We start from the raw sequence: 19,694 nt of genomic DNA, 5'->3' as shown, positions 1-19,694 counted from the left end.
GCCAATTAAGGAGCTGTGTTGCCGCCGGGAGGGAGCCTGTCTGTCTCTGCTGAGTCCGGGCTCAGACCGGAACCTCTGGGGACAGAACTGAAGGCTCTAATCCATGCCCTCAGAGTTAAAAATAAAAAGTAGCAGGCTGCTAAGACTGCGATTTTGGACTAGCACGGGGTGTGGGTGTGGGGGAGCCGCACTGTTTCCTCGGCAGCACGCTCTTTCTTCCCTTTGCGCTGCCTCTGGCACGAGGCCCCCTGTCCCAAAGTTATCCATCGGCCCACCCGTCTGCCGGAAGTAAGTGACACTGGGCATGATGTTGCTGCTTTCCAAAACAGAGAAGCCCAGATCCCTCTGGCTGAGAGCCCTAGTTCCCCTTCTAAAGCCTGAAACGGTCTCTGGACAGTTAAGTCTTAAGTCTGTAGATAAAGCAGAGAACTCCCTTCTAAAGTCTGAAACGGTCTGTGTACAGTTAAGTCTTAAGTCTGTAGGATAAAGCAGAGAACTCCCTTCTAAAGCCTGAAACGGTCTGTGGACAGTTAAGTCTTAAGTCTGTAGGATAAAGCAGAGAACTCCCTTCTAAAGCCTGAAACGGTCTCTGGACAGTTAAGTCTTAAGTCTGTAGATAAAGCAGAGAACTGAGCCACGCTACCCCCTGCTGGTCCTTCTGCCATCCAGAGACCAAACCGCTGTCTGCTGGCTGCTGGCTTTCCATCCAGTTTGTTTGGCATCATGTAGATGTTTGCTCAGAAAACAGAGCCCACTTTCCTTGGAGGCTGACATTGGACAGAGGTCAGGAAGGAGAGGAAATCTGAGCATTCCATGCCAGCCTTCTCGCCTCCCACAACATGAAAGCCAGGGATGCTTTGTCTGCTTTTCTATAAAAACTGGATAGCAGCCAGTTTGTCACTGGATAGAGTTTATGAAAACACACATCTCAATTCAATGTAGTCCTTATAAACATGGGGTCCCCAGGTGGCCTGGCATGGCGTCACCTTCCAAGAAGTAAGAGGCTAACATAAAAGTGCTTAAAACTCAACGTCCAGGAAACTAAGATCCTGGCATCTGGCCCCATCGCCTCGTGGCAAGAGAGGGAGAAAAAGTGGAAACTGACAGATTTTATTTTCTTGGGCTCCAAAATCAATGCGGACAGTGACTGCAGCCACAAAAGTAAAAAGACGCTTAGTCCTCAGAAGAAAAGTTACAACAAATCTAGACAGAATATTAAAAAGCAGAGACGTCATTTTGCTGACAAAGGTCCGGCTAGTCAAGGCTATGGTTTTTCCAGTGGTCATGTATGGATGTGAGAGTTGGACTGAGAAGAAAGCTGAGCGCTGAAGAATTGATGCTTTTGAGCTGTGGTGTTGAAGAAGACTCTTGAGAGTCCCTTGGACAGCAAGGAGAACCAACCAGTCCACCCTAAAGGAAATCAGTCCTGAATATTCATTGGAAGGACTGATGCTGAAGCTGAAACTCCAATACTTTGGCCACCTGATGCGAAGAGCTGACTCATTTGAAAAGACCCTGATGCTGGGAAAGATTGAGGGCAGGAGGAGAAGGAGGCAACAGAAGACAAGATGGTTGGATGGCATCACTGACTTAATGGACATGAGTTTGATCAAACTCTGGGAGATACTGAAGGCCAGGGAAGCCTAGCATGCTGCAGTCCATGGGGTTGCAGAGTCAGACACGACTGGGCGACTGAACAACGGCACCGTAAAACTAGGATTGAAAGCAGTCCGAACTGGGAGGAAAATTTAAAGAGGAAATTTTTTTTCTTAAAACCCAGGAAGACATCTGTGAGAAGCTGTATTTCTTCATCTCTCTCGGCCTGCATCCCCCACAGCCTGTATCACAGCCTGCAGAGTGGAGGCCCTGGTGGCATTTGGTCAGTGAGCCCCACGATCTGACACAGGCGTGCACTGCTCTGCTTCAGCAACGTCATCCCCCAACGATTTCAGCGTGAGGTCTAACCTCGGCTCAAGGAACCGGTTGTCTGCCTACCTCTGGTGTCCATCAGGGGATGCCCAGGCAAACAAACTGTGGCATAAACACACGTTGGAATATTACGCAGCCTTTAAAAGGAAGGGCCTTCTGACATGGGCCACAGCGTGGATGAACGTTGATGTTACGCTGAGTGAGATAAGCCCATCATAGCATGATTCCACTTATATGAAGCACCTAGATTCATCGGATTCATGGACGCCAAAAGTAGAATGGGTGTTGCCAGGGGCTGGGCGCGGGCGGAAGGAGGAGTCACTGTTTCATGAAGGAAGAGTTTCAGTTTGGGAAGATGGAAGGAGTCCAGCTGGTGATGGTGCTCAACGCTGTGGGTGTTCTTGATGCCACTGAACTGCAGGCTTTAAAGAGGCTAAGATGGCAAGTTCATTCATGAAGTCTTCTTTTACCATCATTTTTTTAAAGAAAAAAATTTCTACATGTATAAGATATCCAGTATTCTTGGGCTTCCCTGGTAGCTCAGCTGGTAAAGGATCTGCTTGTAATGCCGGAGACCTGGGTTTGATCCCTGCATTGGGAAGATCCCCTGGAGAAGGGAGAGGCAACCCACTCCAGTATTCTGGCCTGGAGAATTCCATGGACTGTATAGTCCATGGGGTCTCAAAGAGTTGGACACGACTGAGTGCCTTTCACTTTCAAAATGCTGTAAACCATTGCTCTCTCAATATAATATTTTTAAACAACAACAACAAAGTAATAAAATTATAAAGGAAGAAACTGTTGGCTGAAAACCACACTTTCTGACCATTTCTCATGCCTGTCAAGTTTGGTCGATTTCAGCTCCTATCACAGCAGCGTTCCCTACCACCCCAGCACTTGCCCCCAGCACTGCCCCCGGGCAGGCAGGCTCAGAGAACTGGCCACAGGCAGCGTGCAGGAGCCAGGGGAGGCAAGAAGGACCCTGCTCTCCATGAGCAGGGCTCTGTGCTCTGATCAGCAGACCCAGAGCAAGCGAAAGCGAAACTCACTTAGTCATGTCCGACTCTTTGCAACCCCATGGACCATACAGTCCATGGAATTCTGCAGGCCAGAATACGGGAGTGGGTAGCCTTTCCCTTTTCCAGGGGATCTTCCCAACCCAGGAATTGAACCCAGGTCTTCTGCATTACAGGCGGATTCTTTACCAGCTGAGCCATAAGGGAAGCCCGCAGACCCAGAGATGGTCAGCATTTTTGCAACCTTCACCATCCTTGTTACATACCCTGCCTCTTCCAGCAGAAACAACTTCCAGAAAGTTTAAAGAGCTGGTGCCTGGGACCTTCCCCGGTGGTCCAGTGGCTAAGACTCAATGCAGGGAGCCAGGGTTTGATCCCTGGTTAGGGAACTAGGTTATACTTTGGCCACCTGATGGAAATAGCTGACTTGTTGGAAAAGACCCTGATACTGGGAAAGAGTGAAGGCAGGAGAAGAAGAGGGCGACAGAGGATGAGGTGGTTGGATGGCATCACCAGCTCGATGGACACGAACTTGGGCAAACTCCGGAGATGGTGAAAGACAGGGAAGCCTGGTGTGTTGCAGTCCACGGGGTCTCGAAGAGTCAGACAAGACTTGGCGACTGAACAACTATAACCAAAGATTAACAACTAAAGAGTCTGTATGCTGCTACTGAAGATCCCGCCGCCCCAGTGAAGACGGGAGATCTTGAGTGTAGCAGCTGTGACCGGGTGCAGCCAAATACATTTAAAAAAAATCTTACGAAAAAGAACTGGTGCTTGTTTTCAGATTCTGTTGTTTTCCCTCCTTTAAGTTTTTTTTTTTCCCCCCTTTTGGGAGTCAGACACTAAAGGATTAAAACATTCAAAAGAAACCATATATACAAAGCAATCAGAAAGTCACAGCACATACCTTGGCAAGGGTGCAGGCTCAGAAGAGGCCTGAGCAGACCTTAAGTTTTCCCCTCTGGTTGACTACCAGCACGGAGATGCCCTACAGGGATAATTTAAAAGATTTCTCTAAACCGATTTTAAATTGAAGGACAGTTGATTCACAGCGCTGCGTTAGTTTCAGACGTACAGCAAAGTGACTCAGATCCATCTGTTCTGTTTCAGACTCTTTTCCGTTGTAGATTATTTCTGTTGAATGCAGTTCCCTGCGCAATTGTTCATCTGTTTTATACACAGTGGCCCCCACATGTGACATCATACACAGGCTGTTTGGAAAATTCAGATTTACTGAGAAATGCAGATCTCCCAAACCTGGCGGCCTGTCATCACCCGCTACCAAAAGTCCCATCTGCTGCTCTGCTGATCCCATCAGAGAAGCCTGTCAGTGCTGGGAAGCTGTCGGTCCCACGGTAGATGCAGGCATTTCAAATTACCATTTTTCCTTCAAAGTTCAGATTTCAGGATTGGCAACGCATTCTTCCAGTTGCTTCCCCTGAAGTCAGAGATTTGCTTCAGTAATTTTCAAGAAAATGTCTATTCCACACCCGAATGTGAATGCCCATGGTTTATTCATCATTCCTTTAAGTAGAAATTATGTTTCATGGAAAAAAAAAAAAGCTTCTGGCTCAGCTCACAGCAGTCTCCTGGGTGCCCTTCCCCAGAGCAGTCATCGCATGTCAGGAGTAGAAGGGCTTTTTGCGTGTGGCCCATTTTGTCACATAGGATATTAAGGTCAGGGACTCAGTGTTGAGACTTAATAGTATAATTTTTAATGGTTTATCCAGGATATTCTTAAATGACGTGGGCACGGTTTTACTCACCACTGCTTCTGTGCAGTGCAGATGTCTGCAAAGTGGAAAAGGCAAGTGATATCTTAATTTCGCTCTGAAGATAGTTTTGACATAACATCCCAGGAGCCGAACGCTCAGTGACCCTGCTGTCCAGCCCGCAGTAACTGAGAGCCTGGCACGTGCTTCAACCCAAAGGGGCAGCTCCAGCCTCCCCAGCCTCCCTGCACCTCCCCGTTTGCCCTCTGTCCCAACCTTGGCACCAAAGAGGTCGGTGGGGGAGACCCAGGGGCGCTGCCTGACGCCCTCATCTCCGTTCAGAGTTTTTGGGGACTTGCTCCCCTACATTAGGCTCCGATGCAGTTATGACTCCTTTTCAAAAAATAGTTATTTATTTATTTGGCTGCACGGGGTCTTAGCTGCGGCATGAGGGATCTAGTTCCCTGACCCGGAGTCAAGCGTGGGATCCCTGCACTGGAGCGTGGAGTCTCAGCCACTGGGCCACCAGGGAAGCCCCACGACTCCTCTATTGTCGTTCCAGTTTCTAAGGTCCAGGTCTGCCTCGGAGTTCATGCCCCTGAAGAGTCTGACCGGGCTCTCTGCCTGCAGAGCGGAGGAGGCTGGAGTCCAGGGAGAAGCCTGGAGCCACACTTCTCTTGGCCCCGCGGGGTCAGCACTGGAAACAGGTCCTGCACGAGTGGCCTCGGATGCTGCCAGCTCTCTGCCCAGACCCACAGCTCGCAACCCTCCGTGGGGACGCAGTCTAAGGACCCCGCCTTTAGTTCACATCCTACAGTCAGCCCTGTTCCCCCAGCCCAGCCCCGGGGCCAGGGAGAGTTGGCCTGGACGAGGTCCTGCCCCCAGCCTGGACTCCCTCTGGCCTCGCCTTTTTCTGTTTCTGGGCCTTGCCAGGGCTCTGAGTAGCTCAGCTTCCAGGCATCCCTGGGCGGGGGATTCGTGGGCACCTCGGGTCCAAGCTGTGGCCTCCACTGGGGACCCTGAGCTGTCTGCCTCCAGCTGTTACCTCTTCCTCTCTCTGTCTCAGTCTGTTACTGTTATCATTTTTTTTTTAATTATTTATTGGCTGTGCTGGGTCTTCTATGCTCAGTTCAGTCACTCAGTCGTGTCCGACTCTTTGCGACCCCAGGGATTGCAGCACACCAGGCCTCCCTGTCCATCACCAACTCCCGGAGTCCACCCAAACCCATGTCCACTGAGTCGGTGATGCCATCCAACCATCTCATCTCTGTTGTCCCCTTCTCCTCCTACCCCCAATCCCTCCCAGCATCAGGGTCTTTTCCAATGAGTCGGCTCTTCTCATAAGATGGCCAAAGTATTGGAGTTTCAGCTTCAGCATCAGTCCTTCCAGTGAATATTCAGGACTGATTTCCAACACCACAGTTCAAAAGCATCAGTGCTTCTGTGCTGCAGGGGCTTTTTCTAGGTGTGGCTGGTGGGGATTACTGTCTAGCTGTGGTGTGCAGGCTTCTCATTTCGGTGGCTTCTCTTGCTGCGGAGCACGGGCTCTAGGGCTGGGGGGCTCAGTAGTTGTGGCTGCGGGCTCCAGAGCACCGGCTCAGTAGTTGGGGCACACCGGCTTAGTTGCTCCGCGGCACGTGGGATCTTCCCAGGCCAGGGATCAAACATTGTCTCTTCCATCAGCAGGCCGGTTCTTTACTGCCTGAGCCACCAGGGAAGCCGCCAGGGAAGTCCTGTTATTACTCTTGTTTGATGTGTTACACTTAGTTTTACAGTCCGTGTCTCCGCACTATTTGAGTATATCAAATTGCTTCAATGTCTGCTGTCTGTTTTCCTTTTTTTCTACTTTAATTTCTTTTAGGTTTATTCAAGGTAAAAATTCCCGCTCCCACCTTGTTTTCCTTGACTTTCCATTAACTGTTTTTCATTGGGAAAGTAACAACAGCCCGTGATGGAAGTAGGACCCGACGAGAGGGGAGGGCTTCCCTTGTAGCTCAGTTGGTAAAGAATCTGCCTGCAGTGCAGGAGACGGGGGTTCGATCCCTGGGTAGGGAAGATCCCCTGGAGAAGGAAATGGCAGCACACTTTAATATGAAGGTTTAAAATTTGTATGAACTAATATGTTCATGCTTGGCTATGGGAATGTTGCAGGAACAAATTGGCTTTCGCACATTTAACATCTCAGGAGAAGCCTACATAGATCACAGTGTAAGCAGACGGTCTAACCCTCATTCTTCCCTTTGAAAAAGATCCCACGTCCCCATCTTCCACTTTGCTCTAGGCGTGGGCGCCTACCTCCCGACCCCGGGCCTTTGGTCTTCCTCTGTTGACAAGCAGGCGTTTGCCCTGCGGTGCTGTTGTGTCTTGGCCCACAGGCGAGGGAGATCCACGCCGGACTCCGGGATGTCAGAGTCCCGGAGGGAGCGGAGGAGAGGTAAACAGCTTCTGCAGCAGAAACATGAGGCTGGAGGCCGGTGCCCGGGGTCAGAAACTCCGGCCAGCCCGCGCCTCCCAGCCCCTCACCCCACATGGCCCGGTCTGCTGTTGACTCTCCTGACTTCACAGGGCAGCGAGCATCGATCCCTAAGAAATGCAAACTTGGGAGTACAAGCCTGCTCCCGGGAGGAAGACGCACCTCAAACCACCCGAGGTGTCTCCCCAGGTCACGGGCGGGATGTCATGTGGGCTCCGTTCTCCCGTGCAGCCGCCCTTTCCAGGCCTGCACCCTGGGCCGGTGCGTGACATCTACACTGCCTGTCTTCAGAGTTTGGGCCCCACATTATACAATCTCATTGGAAACGGGATGTTGGGACTGAGAAAAAGTGGGGGATGGGAGGGTAGGGGAGAGAACTAGACTCAGTCAACTCGCCTAAGGAGTCTCTGCTATGTGCAGGGCTTTGTATTTCCTATCGTTTAGTCACTCAGTCGTGTCCCAACTCTTTGTGACCCCGTGGGCCGTAGCCCACCAGGCTCCTCTGTCCATGGGATTTCCCAGGCAAGAAACGGAAGTGGGTTGCCATTTCTTTCTCCAGAGGATCTTCCTGGCCCAGGGATTGAACTTGCATCTCCTGAACTGGCAGGTAGATTCTTTGCCACTGAGCCACCAGGGAAGCCCGTATTTCCCACAAGCATCATTACAGGGATCCTGCATACTTTATTCATGTGTGTGTTGTTTCTCTCCCATCCTGACGCTAGAATGTGAGCTCGCAGGAGGCAGAGACTCGCATTTTGTTGAGTGCTGTGTTTCCAGTACCTAGGAGTGTCTGGCACGGAGCAGGCATGCAATAAACATACGGTGAATTAATGGATGAACACGCTGTGCTGGCAGGTAATAACAGAAAACAGTCATTGTGCACCAAGGCCGGGGGCTTCTTGCAGAGCACGTCGCAGGCTTTGCTTCTTCAAGTGGGTGGGTACATGGTACACTTTACAGGTGAGACCACAGCTCAGAGAGGTCACAGAACCTGCAGAAAAGGCGGTACTGAAATTTAAACTCGGCTATCCTGTCTCCTGGGTCTTTAGTTCAGACCACGCCTCCGATTCTACATCCTGGGAAAGTAAGAAAGACCAGTTAGACACAGTCCCTGCTCTGCAAGCGGAGCTGTGCTAACTGGAGCAGCTGGAGCACACGATGGCCTACAGGGTCTTGCGTTCCCCGCGTGCAGAAACTGCCCCACCGCTGACCATGGCAAGGTGGCCGTGACATCAGCGTCCATCTCCTCTGGGGAGAAAGGACACCTCCCTTGGATGCTGCCTCTCAGATGCCCACCTCACATCCTACATCGCTCATTCCTGAGCCTGTCTGGGCAGGGAGGGGGATCCTCCTGGACGAGATAGGCGCTGTTCTGGAGGAGAGAGGGGTCGGCCTCCCCCGGGAGTGGTCATGTGGAGGAGGGCTGAGACAGGAACACAGGGGCCCAGTGTTGGGCACCCAGGCCCAGGCCGCCACGGTAGTCAGAGGCTGCCTTAAGGATCCTGGAAGGGGACCCCGCCTGCAGCCACTCTCGCAGGCGCCCCCCCACCCCTCGGTGTGGCTGAAACGTTCCTCCCAGCGGCCCTCCTGTTAACCCCACTCCCCTCCCTCACCAAGGCTCCCTGGCCTCCCTAATGGGGTCGGAGCTGCCTTCTTCTATATCTACTTCCCTGACTTTCTGGTTAACCTCGGCCTCCTCCCATATACCAGAGCATCCCACGTTCCCACCAAAGAGTGGGACAGGACAGCTGGACCAGCCCACAGGCCCTTACAGCCAGGCCTCCTTAAGTTCCGCCTTCCTCGAGTGCCGCCCTGGAGGAGGGGTGGGGTGCTGGTGGGGATGGGAGGTGCTGGTGGTGGTGGTGGGGTGGGGGGGGAAGGGCTGATGAAGCAGAAGCCCAGGAGGGTCTCCACAGCCTCAAAGTCTCTGACAAGTTCTATCTGATCTTTAAGATAGTTTGCGGATTTTGTATTTCACTCCCTAGCATGTCAGCCTTTAGTGGTGGTGGTGTAGTTGCTAAGTCGTGTCCAACTCTTGCGATCCGTGGACTGTAGCCCGCCAGGCTCCTTCCTCTGTCCATGGGATTCTCCAGTCAAGAATATTGGAGTGGGTTGCCATTTCCTTCTCCAGGGGATCTTCCTGACCCAGAATTCAAACTCGTCTCCTGGATTGCAGGCAGATGATTTACCAACTGAGCTATGAGGGAGGCCCTATGTCAGCGTTTGGGTAAATGTAAAAACAATGATCTTCCCCAAAGCTTGTCTTTGTTCCAATGGATAGACACGCCAGGTATGTCTGGGGCCTCTTGTAAGTCCCCAGGCTGACAGGCAATCAAGGCGTTCCACGCTAGCGTGGGAGGCCACGAAGGAGCTCACGCATGTTCCTGAGAGAAATACTTTGCGGCCCCACCCCGGGCCTACAGACTGGAACCCTAGGGTGGGCCCAGTCCTGAGCTCGCACACCCCGGCCAGGTGACAGACTTGGGAAACTCCGACCTACAGGCAGCCAAAGTTAGCCTTAAAAAGGAAACAAAGCGAAACCAACCAGAAGACGCTTTGGGCAGCACCGCAGCACCCCTCCCCGCCTCGGTTCGCATCCCTGGGAAGGCCGGGACGCGCGGCGGGCCCGCTCCAGGAGGCCGGGCAGTGACCCAGGTCCCCCTGCTCCGGCCGAGCGCGGCGGGCGGGGAGAGGGGCGGGGCGGGACGTGCGCCCGGGCCCCGCGCGAATGGCCTCCAGAGGCGCTCGGAAGCGGCCCCCGCCTGGTCCCTGGCCCCGCGCAGCCTCCGGCCCGGACCTGATCCGGGTCCACCGGCGCCCGTGGGGCGATCGCGCCGGGCCGGGCCCGCTTCTGAGCGCCTGAAACTTGGGGAGGAAGGAGAAGCCGATTCGCGAGGCCCGCCGCCGCCCAGCTGCCCCGCCGGCGAGTTTTGCGCCTTCTCGGCCGCTGCGACAGCGCGCGGGAGACCGCGCCGCGACCCTCGGGAGGGCGGACCTGTCCGGACCCGCTGGGCCGACCTCGCGGGGAGAAGGACGACCGAGCTGAGTGCGCGCTAACCTCGGGGCTCGGCGGGCAGGACTGGGTGAGCCGGGGACCCCGCCCGCCCGGATTCCGCGCCCCTCGGGCCCGCCCTCTCCGCGGGCCGGCTTCAGTCCCTGCGGCCGCGCCCGGCCCGCGCCCTCCTCCCAGCCTGCTCCGGGCAGCGCGGGCAAACCCCCGAGCCTCCCGACTGGACCTGCCTTTTCCTCTCGGACCGAGGCGGGCGCGGCGCTCTCTCTGCACCTCCCCAGGCGTCAAGTGTCCCGAGGACAAGTCCCGGGCCAGGGCGTCATGGAGCCCCGGGGGGTGCTGCTAAGTGCGGAGGCGCCGGGACCCGCGCCCTCGGAAGAGCCCGGGGCAGCCGGGGAGCCGCCCGCCGCGGGAGCGCCCATCACGGAGGGCGGCTGCGTGGCGGCGGCCCCGAGACCCGACGCCGAGCGTGGGTCCTCGCAGGAGCTGGTCACCCCGCGGGAGCAGGAGGCGCAGCTGGAGAGCCGCCGCCGCGCGCGCTCCTTCTTGCTGCCCGCCGACACGATCTTGCAGGCGGCCCAGGTCCTGCGGCAGCGCCAGCCGCCTGCCCCGGGGCCGGAGGGCGGCGAGGCGGCCGAGGACGCGCCGCTCGGTCCGGGCGACTGCTGCGCCAAGTGCAAGAAGCGGGTTCAGTTCGCAGACGCGCTGGGGCTGAGCCTGGCCCGCGTGAAGCACTTCAGCGAGGCCGAGGAGCCGCAGGTGCCGCCCGCCGTGCTCTCCCGTCTGCGCAGCTTCCCGGCGCGCGCCGAGGACATGGAGGGGCTCCCCAGCTTGCTGGCCGCCGTGGTGGCCGCGCCCCGCCGCGCGCCGCCGCTGCCCGGGCTGCAGCCCCTTTTCGAGCTGCCCGGGCCGAGCGCCGCGGCCGCGCGCCTGCGGAGACAGCGCGTGTGCCTGGAGCGCGTGCAGTGCGCGGCGCCCGGCGGCGCGGAGGTGACCGGCTCGGGCCGGGTGCTGGGCTGCCCCGGGCCGCGCACCGTGGCCGTGCGCTACACCTTCACCGAGTGGCGCTCCTTCCTGGACGTGCCGGCCGAGCTGCGGCCCGAGCCGGGGAAGCCTCTGCCGCCGGACGCGCCGTCGGGGGAGGCAGGGGACGCCGAGGAGCCCGACGCCGAGCGCTTCCACTTCGCGCTGTCCCTGCCCCCGGGCCTGCTGCCCAAGGAGGGGGAGGACGCGGACGCTCCGGGCCTCGCCGTCCACTTCGCCATCTGCTACCGCTGCGCCCAGGGCGAGTACTGGGACAACAACGCGGGGGCTAACTACACGCTGCGCTCGGGGCGCCCGCCCGACGCGCTCTGAGCCCGCGGGGCTGCGCTGATGGCGTGCGGCGCCCAGGCAGTCGGGCATCGTGCCCCCGGGGAGAGGGAGGCCCTCAGTGCAAGCTCCTTGGCACCCAGACAGATCCTGCCAGCAAGCACGGAGCCCGGGCCAAGCGCCCTGCCTTCCCAGCCGCTTTGGCCTTTGGAATCCTCGCCCTGCATCGAATGGGAAGAAGTCCTCAAGATTCCGAGCAGTGACTTTCTCCACGAATAAAAGACTCTTGAACGAGGCTGCAAACCTTTGGGATTTGTTTTTAACTGTGGACGCCCCCTCAGCTCTCAGGGAGAGGTGGAAGCATCGCACCGAGGGCTGGCATGGATAGTGGGTCCGCGGGAGCCTTCCCGTCGTCGCTGCCTTTTCTCTTAATTGGGATCTGGGAAGTGTTTGCGCTTGCATACAGATATCCTTTTGAAAATTTAAGGCCACGTGCATGTCTGCTACTTGATATTTCAGCTCCCGGCAGTTTGGGAGGCCTTGGCAGTTGGGCCATCTTCAGCGGATGCTGCTGCACTTTAAAATAAGCAAACCACAGTATTTTCAAATTTCCCTTGTCCCAGCCCTCCTCTTGGATGTGGAAAGAGCCTAGATTTTCCATAGTGGGCTAGAGTGTTCTTAAAAATGTTTCGTATAAGTCGTTCTTTCCCCGGGCAGAAGATGCTTGTTGAGTTGAAATGCCAGCGTGATCGTCAGGCCTTGGCTGTGAGCCGCCAGAGCCGGTCCCGGCCTCCAGCTCCTTTGTGCAGGCAAAGCACCCGGTCGCTGCTGGACTTATGGGCCATCGGCAGTCAGAGAAGCTGGCCTCTCAGTGGCTGGACTCCCCAGCGGGAGAAGAGGGAAGGAAAGAGCTTTCTGTGCCTCCTGGAGCCACAGTGGGGAGTGGTGACTTGAAGGATGAAGCCTGCCCACCAAGAAGATCCTGCTCTGAACCCACTGGGCACAGGCTACAGCTATGGGCACCAGTCTGGTTGGTGGTCTTCATTCACTGCTGATGGCCGTGGATGCCAGGATAAGGTGGCCATGCACGACCAGGGCCAGTGAGCCTCCTGAGGACTCGACTTCTTCAAATCTCCGTCATCCCTTGGTAATCTGTCCGTCTTTGGTTTTCACGTGTTCGGGCACATGGCTAGTACAGTCAGCTCTGTTTTGCAATGCTCATCTTCAGGGACCGGTGGTTTCACAGCTGCTTTCTAAGAAGCAGGGTAGGCAACCTACAGCCCATGGGCCAGATGCAGCCTGAAGGCTGTTCTTGTAGGTCCTGAGAGCTAAGAATGTCTTTTACATTTTTAAATAGTTGGAAGAATTCAAAAGAATACTATTTTTGTGACACATAAGAAGTGTACAGAATTCAAATTTCCATGCCTGTCAGTACAGGTTTGTAGGAGCAGAGCCATGCACATTCATGTATATGTTATGCACAATCATCTTCCTGCTACAAGTGCAGAGCTGAGTAGATGCAACAGAGACCTTATGGCAAATTCTAAAATATTTACTGTCTGGCCCGTTAGAGAAAGTCTGCCAACCCCTGCTCTAGAGAAGTAGTATTTTTTTTTTTTTTAAACTGTATGTTGAAAGTTATATTTAACAAAGCACTTAAAACTTTTAGTAAAAATTTGTCACTTGACATAAACCTCCTTTGGGTAAAGGTAAAACTGGTTGCCTTACTCTTGGTAATCTTGGTTGATTACAGTAAACACTAAGACACCAAATAAGTATCTTAGTACACTTATAGGAATAAGTACAATTATTCCTATACTGGGGAGGGGACTCCAACTGCTTCTTCTAAGAAATAGCAGTGGGACTTCCCTCCCTGGTGGCCCAGTGGTTAAGAATGCAGGGAATGAGGGTTTGATCCCTGGCTGAGGAACTAAGATCCCCTATGCCGCAGGGGAAAAAAAGAAGAAGAAAAAAATAAATAATAGAAAGTCAAGACAGCTGACCTATGGCACCCCTCGGAATTAACATCAAGCTACAAAAAACTGCCAGATATTTTCATGCCTCAAAATGGGATGTCTCAAGCTATAGAAATATTTAGTTTGAACTCTGGTTTGTAAAATATCCTTTTTGACTATGGCAGTGTTTGCCAAAGGTAACTGATCATGGAAAAAGTTTAAATACTGATTTATGAGTGGAAAGCCATCAGAAATTAATGAATTACAAGTTACAGTTGGAGTAAAGCGGACTTTAAAAAATGGTCATGTGGATGACCTAATTCACATGTGCTTATAAACAAATACTTTATAATGATAAAGTGGCCCAGCGGGTGTGGCCACTGGACCTGGAAGCTGGCCGAGCTCTGGGTGCACCGGGCAGCTCTGTGTGGGCGCCAGGACCACAGCTCGGGAGCTGTCCTGCAGCAGGGGGCGGTGGCAGTGGTCATCCAGAGTCCGGCTGCAGGGCCTGGGGGACCGACTCCCGACCGGTGTGCTGTGATTCCCCACCTGGCCACGCCCCCGCCTGCCGCACCCCTCCTGCCCTGACCAGGGGGAGGGCTTCCTGGGCGATGCTGTGGGTTTGAGCCACGCAGAGCCCGCTGCTCGTTTAGTTTCTGGAGGTCTGTTTTGGACTCCTGGCGAATCATTTTATGAGTTTCCCATGTTTCTGCTCTCTGGCACAGCGGTGTTTACGTGTTTTAGTCTGCTCGGCTTTCTCATTCCCTCACTCAGCTGCTTGTTTCTTAGGAGCGTGTGGCTTGGAGCCACGTAGGGTATTGTGACCTATGTCGTGTGTACTTTGTCAGGAGTGCAAGGAACAGCCTTCGGGAAGAAATGGGAGGTTCTGCTCTTGTGTGACGTCACGGTACTGGTGTGCATTTCTGGCTCACATCATGGGACACAGGTTTGTAGGTTAAAAGGGGGCACCGTGCGTGCTGTAGCCTAGCAGGCAGCCCTAACAAACAGTGGGCTGTTTGCAGTCAGCTCTGCCCGGCCAGCCCCCGCAACGCCAGGCCTGGACGGTCTGCCAGCATGGGGGGTGTGCTTTGTGCAGTCACAGAGGCAAGGGACTGAGCGGAAACTGGGCCCAGCCCAGTGACCCTCCTCTCGTCCTGCAGGGCCATCCTGGCCTTACTGTCAGTAAGCGGGCCGGTGCCTGAAGCCCCTTTGGCAGAGGCCAACCCTGCTTCTCCTCAGGACTGGTGATGGATGGACACGCTCCACCAGGTGACCCGCTGTGTCTCCACGTCCTCCTCCAGGCTCCCCTCTGATCAGCGGGCTGTCGGGACGCAGCCCTTCGTGGGCCTTTCAGCCTCCCAGGCTGGTGGCTGGACAGGTAAACACTCTAACTTTAGGCTCAGTAGGACTGAAAGCCCTTTGAATCTTTTTGATGTAGTATTTGCATCCTGTAGAGTTAGTTCTTTGGCTTCACCCTCTGTGAACAGACACATTTTTGGTAAAGAAAGAAATGAGTCACCTTTGGGCTGTGGGGAGATGGCGAAGATCAACGACTCGCTGTTAAGGTGTGACAGTGAGATGTACCTGGTGAATCTAATAGAAGAGCGGAAGTCTACAACGTCAGTTCAGAGCCATTTCAACCCGGAAATCTAGATACACAATCATCTCTGGGAAAGCAAAGATGCTGTAGAGACACTTCCAGACATTTTGGAGAAATCAGACTTGTGTAATTACCCCTCCCATTGGTATTGCTGGCACTGCTCAGGTTCTCTGAAACTTGTTAAGTCATTGCTCAAGGAGAACCAGCAGCCTCCTAATGTGTCCAGAAATGGGAAACTCGGTCTGAAACTCTGAATGGAGTAAAGACTGAAAGCAGGTGTCTGGTGAACTGAGCTTGAAACATTTAACCTCTAGGTTGAAGAATTCCTGCGCAGTCCTGCAGAAGGCCTTTCTAGAAACAGCTACACGTGTTCTGTTGAGAAAACACCCACCTGAGCACGTGAGAAGTTCACGGTGGTGGGAAATTCATGGTCCTTAAAGGGGCTGCCTGGCAGGGCTCTACGGTGTTGGTGGGTACAGCGCCTCCAGGGACGGCTCTGGGAGAAGAACTCCTGACATCAGGAGGTTGTTTGGATGCAGCTGAGTCGGCATTTTTCATAACCGAAGTGGGAGGAACAGGTGATGTCTCTTGTAGGAAGTTAGGTTTTGTCTGTTTTTACATTACATAAAAAGAAATGTGCATTTACATTCAGAACCACTTAAAATGGCTTAGAGAATTCCATTTTGTATGTCCTTTTCAGCCTGGTTGAGGAGAATATGTTCTTTCGGAAAAAACAAAACCAGCCCACGTTTAGATCTGGGATTCCCTTGCTCATTTTCCCATCCCAAAGTGTCTGAACCAGAAGTGCTTCTGTTAATGGCATTTAAGGCTTTGCTGGTTTTTTTTTGTGTGTGTGTCATTTTTAATGACTTTCTGGGGACGTCCCTGGTAGTCCAGCTGCTCAGACCCTGTGCTCCTAATGCAGGGGCTGGGGTTCGATCCCTGGCCAGGAAACCAGAGCTCACGTGCCACAAGTAAAGACCCTGAGTCTCTCAGCTAAGATGCAGCCAAATCCGTAAATAAATATCTTAGAAGATTAACAACAACAACAAAAAAAACGGAATTTCTGTACTGATGCAACTGCCCTGAAAGAGTAGTTTTTCTGGCCGGGGAAACACTTTCAGAATGGCCTGCAAAGTCTTCAGTTCCGAGGCTGGGGGCTGCCCGGCTCTGCATGACCCGCCAACCTGGAGCCAGGAGCCGGTGCCGGGGAGAGGACGTGCCATGTGGGGTCTGGGCCTGCAGGTGGCGGGGCCTCCCTGCCCCGAGACCCTGGCCTGGGCAGGGTGGGCTGCAGGCTGCTGTGAAGACCAGGGCAGGGCTCTGGGGCCCTGACCCGACAGCGTGCAGGTGACTCAGGAGACCCCAGGGATGAGTCTGTTAAGCCAAGGGTTTCTAAAGCCATCGGTGCCATTCTCTGTAGGACAGACACCTGTGACCTGTTACCTGTACGTGACCGCGGAGGCTGGGGACGGTCGGTAGCGGGACCCGGCTTCAGCACAGGGGCTCCCTTGTGTGAGCGATGGTCTGACTTCAGCCTGGTGTGGTTGAGTCTGTGGCCACTGCAATGTCTCCAACTACCCACATCATTCCTTCAGGGTCTGAAAATGCAACACAGCTCACCCCGGGGTATCTGGAAGCCCTGAGCTCTCAAGGGAGGTTGCTCCGGACAGCTCTGACTCACAGAGGGGTGGGGGCATGTCTCAGGGTCCAAGACAGCCGTGGCTGTGTGTGTGGGGGTGCACACAGAGCCTGCCCTCCCAAGCTGGAGCTATGGGGGCCCGAGTGGTCCTTGTCGCTCACCCTCCCAGACAGGATACTTTAATGTGCTTGTGAGGAATTCTGCAACAGTCCCTGCTAATAATGTGAGAGAAAGTAACCTCATTAACCTTCGTTTTGACATTTGCCTGAAAAATGTGCCTGGTGGAAAGTTTGGCTTGAGTAACAGGTTTCTGTGAGAGTGATTCTGATACTGTTTAAACTCAGAACTACTGTAGTCCGAACCCAGTCCCTGTGTTTCTCCTCGATTTTTAAAAGGATGATTACATCTTTGTGGTTTGAAAATGTCTTTTCAGTTCTAAGGAATTTGGAGGAAGTTTTCTGTGAGCTTCTCTGCTGTTATGGTGATATTTCTGTATGTGCTACACTTGAAAAAAAGTGCTGAACCCAAAGTCCTAATTTGAATAAAGAATGTGAAGTGATTTGGGACCTTGAAAGCTGTCACTGAGTCTGGGAACGTTTTCGGGGCTCACCACTGCGGTGGGGGGGGCTCTGGACTGAGTGGGTCGAGGCCGTGGATGCTGTGGACATCCTGCAATATACATGCAGGCCCCCAGCGCGGCGGCCCCGAGACCTTAGCACGAGGCTGGAGAACCCGGGTCAGTAGTAGCATCCGAGCATCGATTTCCCGGTTCTGCCAGTGAGCCAAGGTTACAGGAGATACTATCGCTGGGGTAAGTTATGAGACGTGAACCCGGGAATTCTCTGCTTTTTCTGCAAATACTTGTGAGTTTCAAACCATTTCAGATAAAAAGTTAATACCAACGTTAAACTTTTTTTTAAAGAAAGAAAACCTGCTCCTGAGCAGCATGTGAAGCGTTGCCAGGCGCGGTGCTAGCAGAGAAGCACGCTGGCTGCCTGTAGGTGGCCTCACGTGGGAGCGACGCACGTGCTCCAGGTGAGCCTGGCCGGCCGTGGACACGGCTCGGCCTCGCTGTCCCTGCGCTTTTGAACATGTCCCTTCCCTAGAGAGCGTGAGTTTTCACGTCTGCCAAGCAGGGGCAGGATTCTTGCCTGACTACACGGTTGTGAGCTTGAAGGGAGGCTCTCTGTGGCGCGTCAAGCACACACTATTTTTTAAAAAAATTTTTGGCCACTCTGCACGTGGGATCTTAGTTCTCCGACCAGGGATTGACCCCACGCCCCCTGCAGTGGAAGCGTGGAGTCTTGACCACTGGACCGCCCGTAAGTCGTGTCTGACTCTTTGTGACCCCTTGGACTATAGCCCCCAGGCTCCTCTGTCCACGGGATTCTCCAGGTAACAACACTGGAGCGGGTTGCCATTTCCTGCTCCAGGGGAATCTTCCTGACCCAGGCATCGAACCTGGGTCTGTCTGCTGCATTGGCAGGTGGGTTCTTTGCCACTGAGCCCCTTGTGAAGCCCAGGAAGCTGCTGAAGAGCCAGGACTTCCTGCACCGTCTTCGCTCCCACTTACGGGGTGCCTGCCTTCCGATACGCCCTCCACCTCCTGACCTGAGTCTTCACACCCCTAGGCTGTTCCAGCCCCAGGATCTCTGCGAGCTCCCTCTGCCCAGCCTGCTCTCTTGCTCGCGCGCCCAGGCCAGCGCTGGCTGGTTTTCTGGTTGTTCTCCAGGTGTTTAGTGGGGCTCCCCAGCCATGAGGCCAGACTCTCGGGGGCGGGGACCCCTGGCTGGTGTCAGCCTCCGCGTGCCTCAACCCCAAACTGAGTGCTCTGCCGAGTACATTCAGAACTTTCTTTTGAACCTGCTGCGAAGACGGGGACAGTTACTGCTGGTGAGCAAGAGGCAGATGTCCCTTTTCTTTCTCAACTGGGTTCAAATTCTCCTTGAGGAATCACAGAAGCAGCAGAAGCCAGGGAGAAAAAGTGCTCAATTTAGAAGAAGCCGGAAACACACTTGTTGACTCAGACTCTGAACTGCTGGCTGGGGAGGAACCCAAGGGGCCATGGGCCTCCACCATGAGTTGGTTCTCTGTGCCTCTGCAGGAGTCCAGCTGGCTTCACTGCCCAGTCCATCCCAAATCCATATTCCTGTGGGCCACTGGCTGGGCTGAGTGCTCTGGCTGGCTCCAAACAGCACCGAAGTTCCACACGAAGCTGGGGACGGATGCTGAAGATTTCTTGCTGACTGTGCCAAAAACTAGCATTCAGGGAATTCCTGGTGGTCCAGCGGTTGGGACTCGGTGTTCTCACTGCCAGGGTGCGGGTTCAACCCTGGCTGGGGAACTAAGACACTGCAAGCCACAAGGTATGGCCAAAGGAAAAACGAAAACGAGACTAGCATTCAGATGGTCTGCAGGATGGTTTCTTTCCTTTTGATTTAACCGGAATTGCAGGCTTTTAGAGCTGGAAAGGTCATTAGGGGTCTGGTCAGCCCTGGGAGAAGGAAATGGCAACCCACTCCAGTGTTCTTGCCTGGAGAATCCCAGGGACGGGGGAGCCTGGTGGGCTGTCGTCTCTGGGGTCGCACATAGTCGGACATGACTGAAGCGACTTAGCAGCAGCAGCAGCCCTGGGACCCTGGAACATGAAGTTGATGTTCATGAGCTGAACGTGAAATTAGACCCAAGTCTTTACCTCTCCGCCTCAGTGGCTGGATTTTTTTCCCCACCATTTGCATTCCTCCCACCACACCATATTCCTGTCTTCCAATTTTTTTTTTTTTAAATAAATGTTTTATTTATTTTTGCAGTCTGGGTTATTGATACATCGTTTTTCCTCTCTGAACAAGTTTCTGTTTGTAGAGTCCCATGAGGAAGTGAAAGGCTGTGTTTTTAGAAATAAAAATACATGCTAAAATCTGGCAAATTAATAATCCTAAATATGCTCCATGGTTGAAGTGTGAGTGGAAGACGAGACTCTGAGCGTTAATATTGGAGTCCTCGATCGTGTATCCTACATGTGCTTCATAATCACATGCTGCTA

At 54.0% G+C, this 19,694-nt stretch overlaps 1 protein-coding gene across 1 annotated transcript; it reads left to right on the top strand.

The window, feature by feature from the left end:
- The first annotated feature begins 9,739 nt into the window (after positions 1-9,739).
- Positions 9,740-19,432, top strand: PPP1R3G (protein phosphatase 1 regulatory subunit 3G). Its single transcript, XM_070778463.1, has one exon. The coding sequence runs from the start codon at positions 10,465-10,467 to the stop codon at positions 11,497-11,499; it is 1,035 nt and encodes a 344-aa protein (XP_070634564.1). The 5' UTR covers positions 9,740-10,464; the 3' UTR covers positions 11,500-19,432.
- Positions 19,433-19,694: the final 262 nt, after the last annotated feature.

Source organism: Bos indicus, chromosome 23 (assembly GCF_029378745.1).
Source record: "Bos indicus isolate NIAB-ARS_2022 breed Sahiwal x Tharparkar chromosome 23, NIAB-ARS_B.indTharparkar_mat_pri_1.0, whole genome shotgun sequence".
Taxonomy (NCBI): domain Eukaryota; kingdom Metazoa; phylum Chordata; class Mammalia; order Artiodactyla; family Bovidae; genus Bos; species Bos indicus.
Note: the sequence above shows the minus strand (reverse complement) of the source record. Positions and strands in the feature narration are given on the sequence as shown.

Coding starts and splice junctions, on each gene's coding strand:
- PPP1R3G (XM_070778463.1), top strand. CDS start 10,465: ATGGAGCCCCGGGGGGTGCTGCTAAGTGCGGAGGCGCCGGGACCCGCG.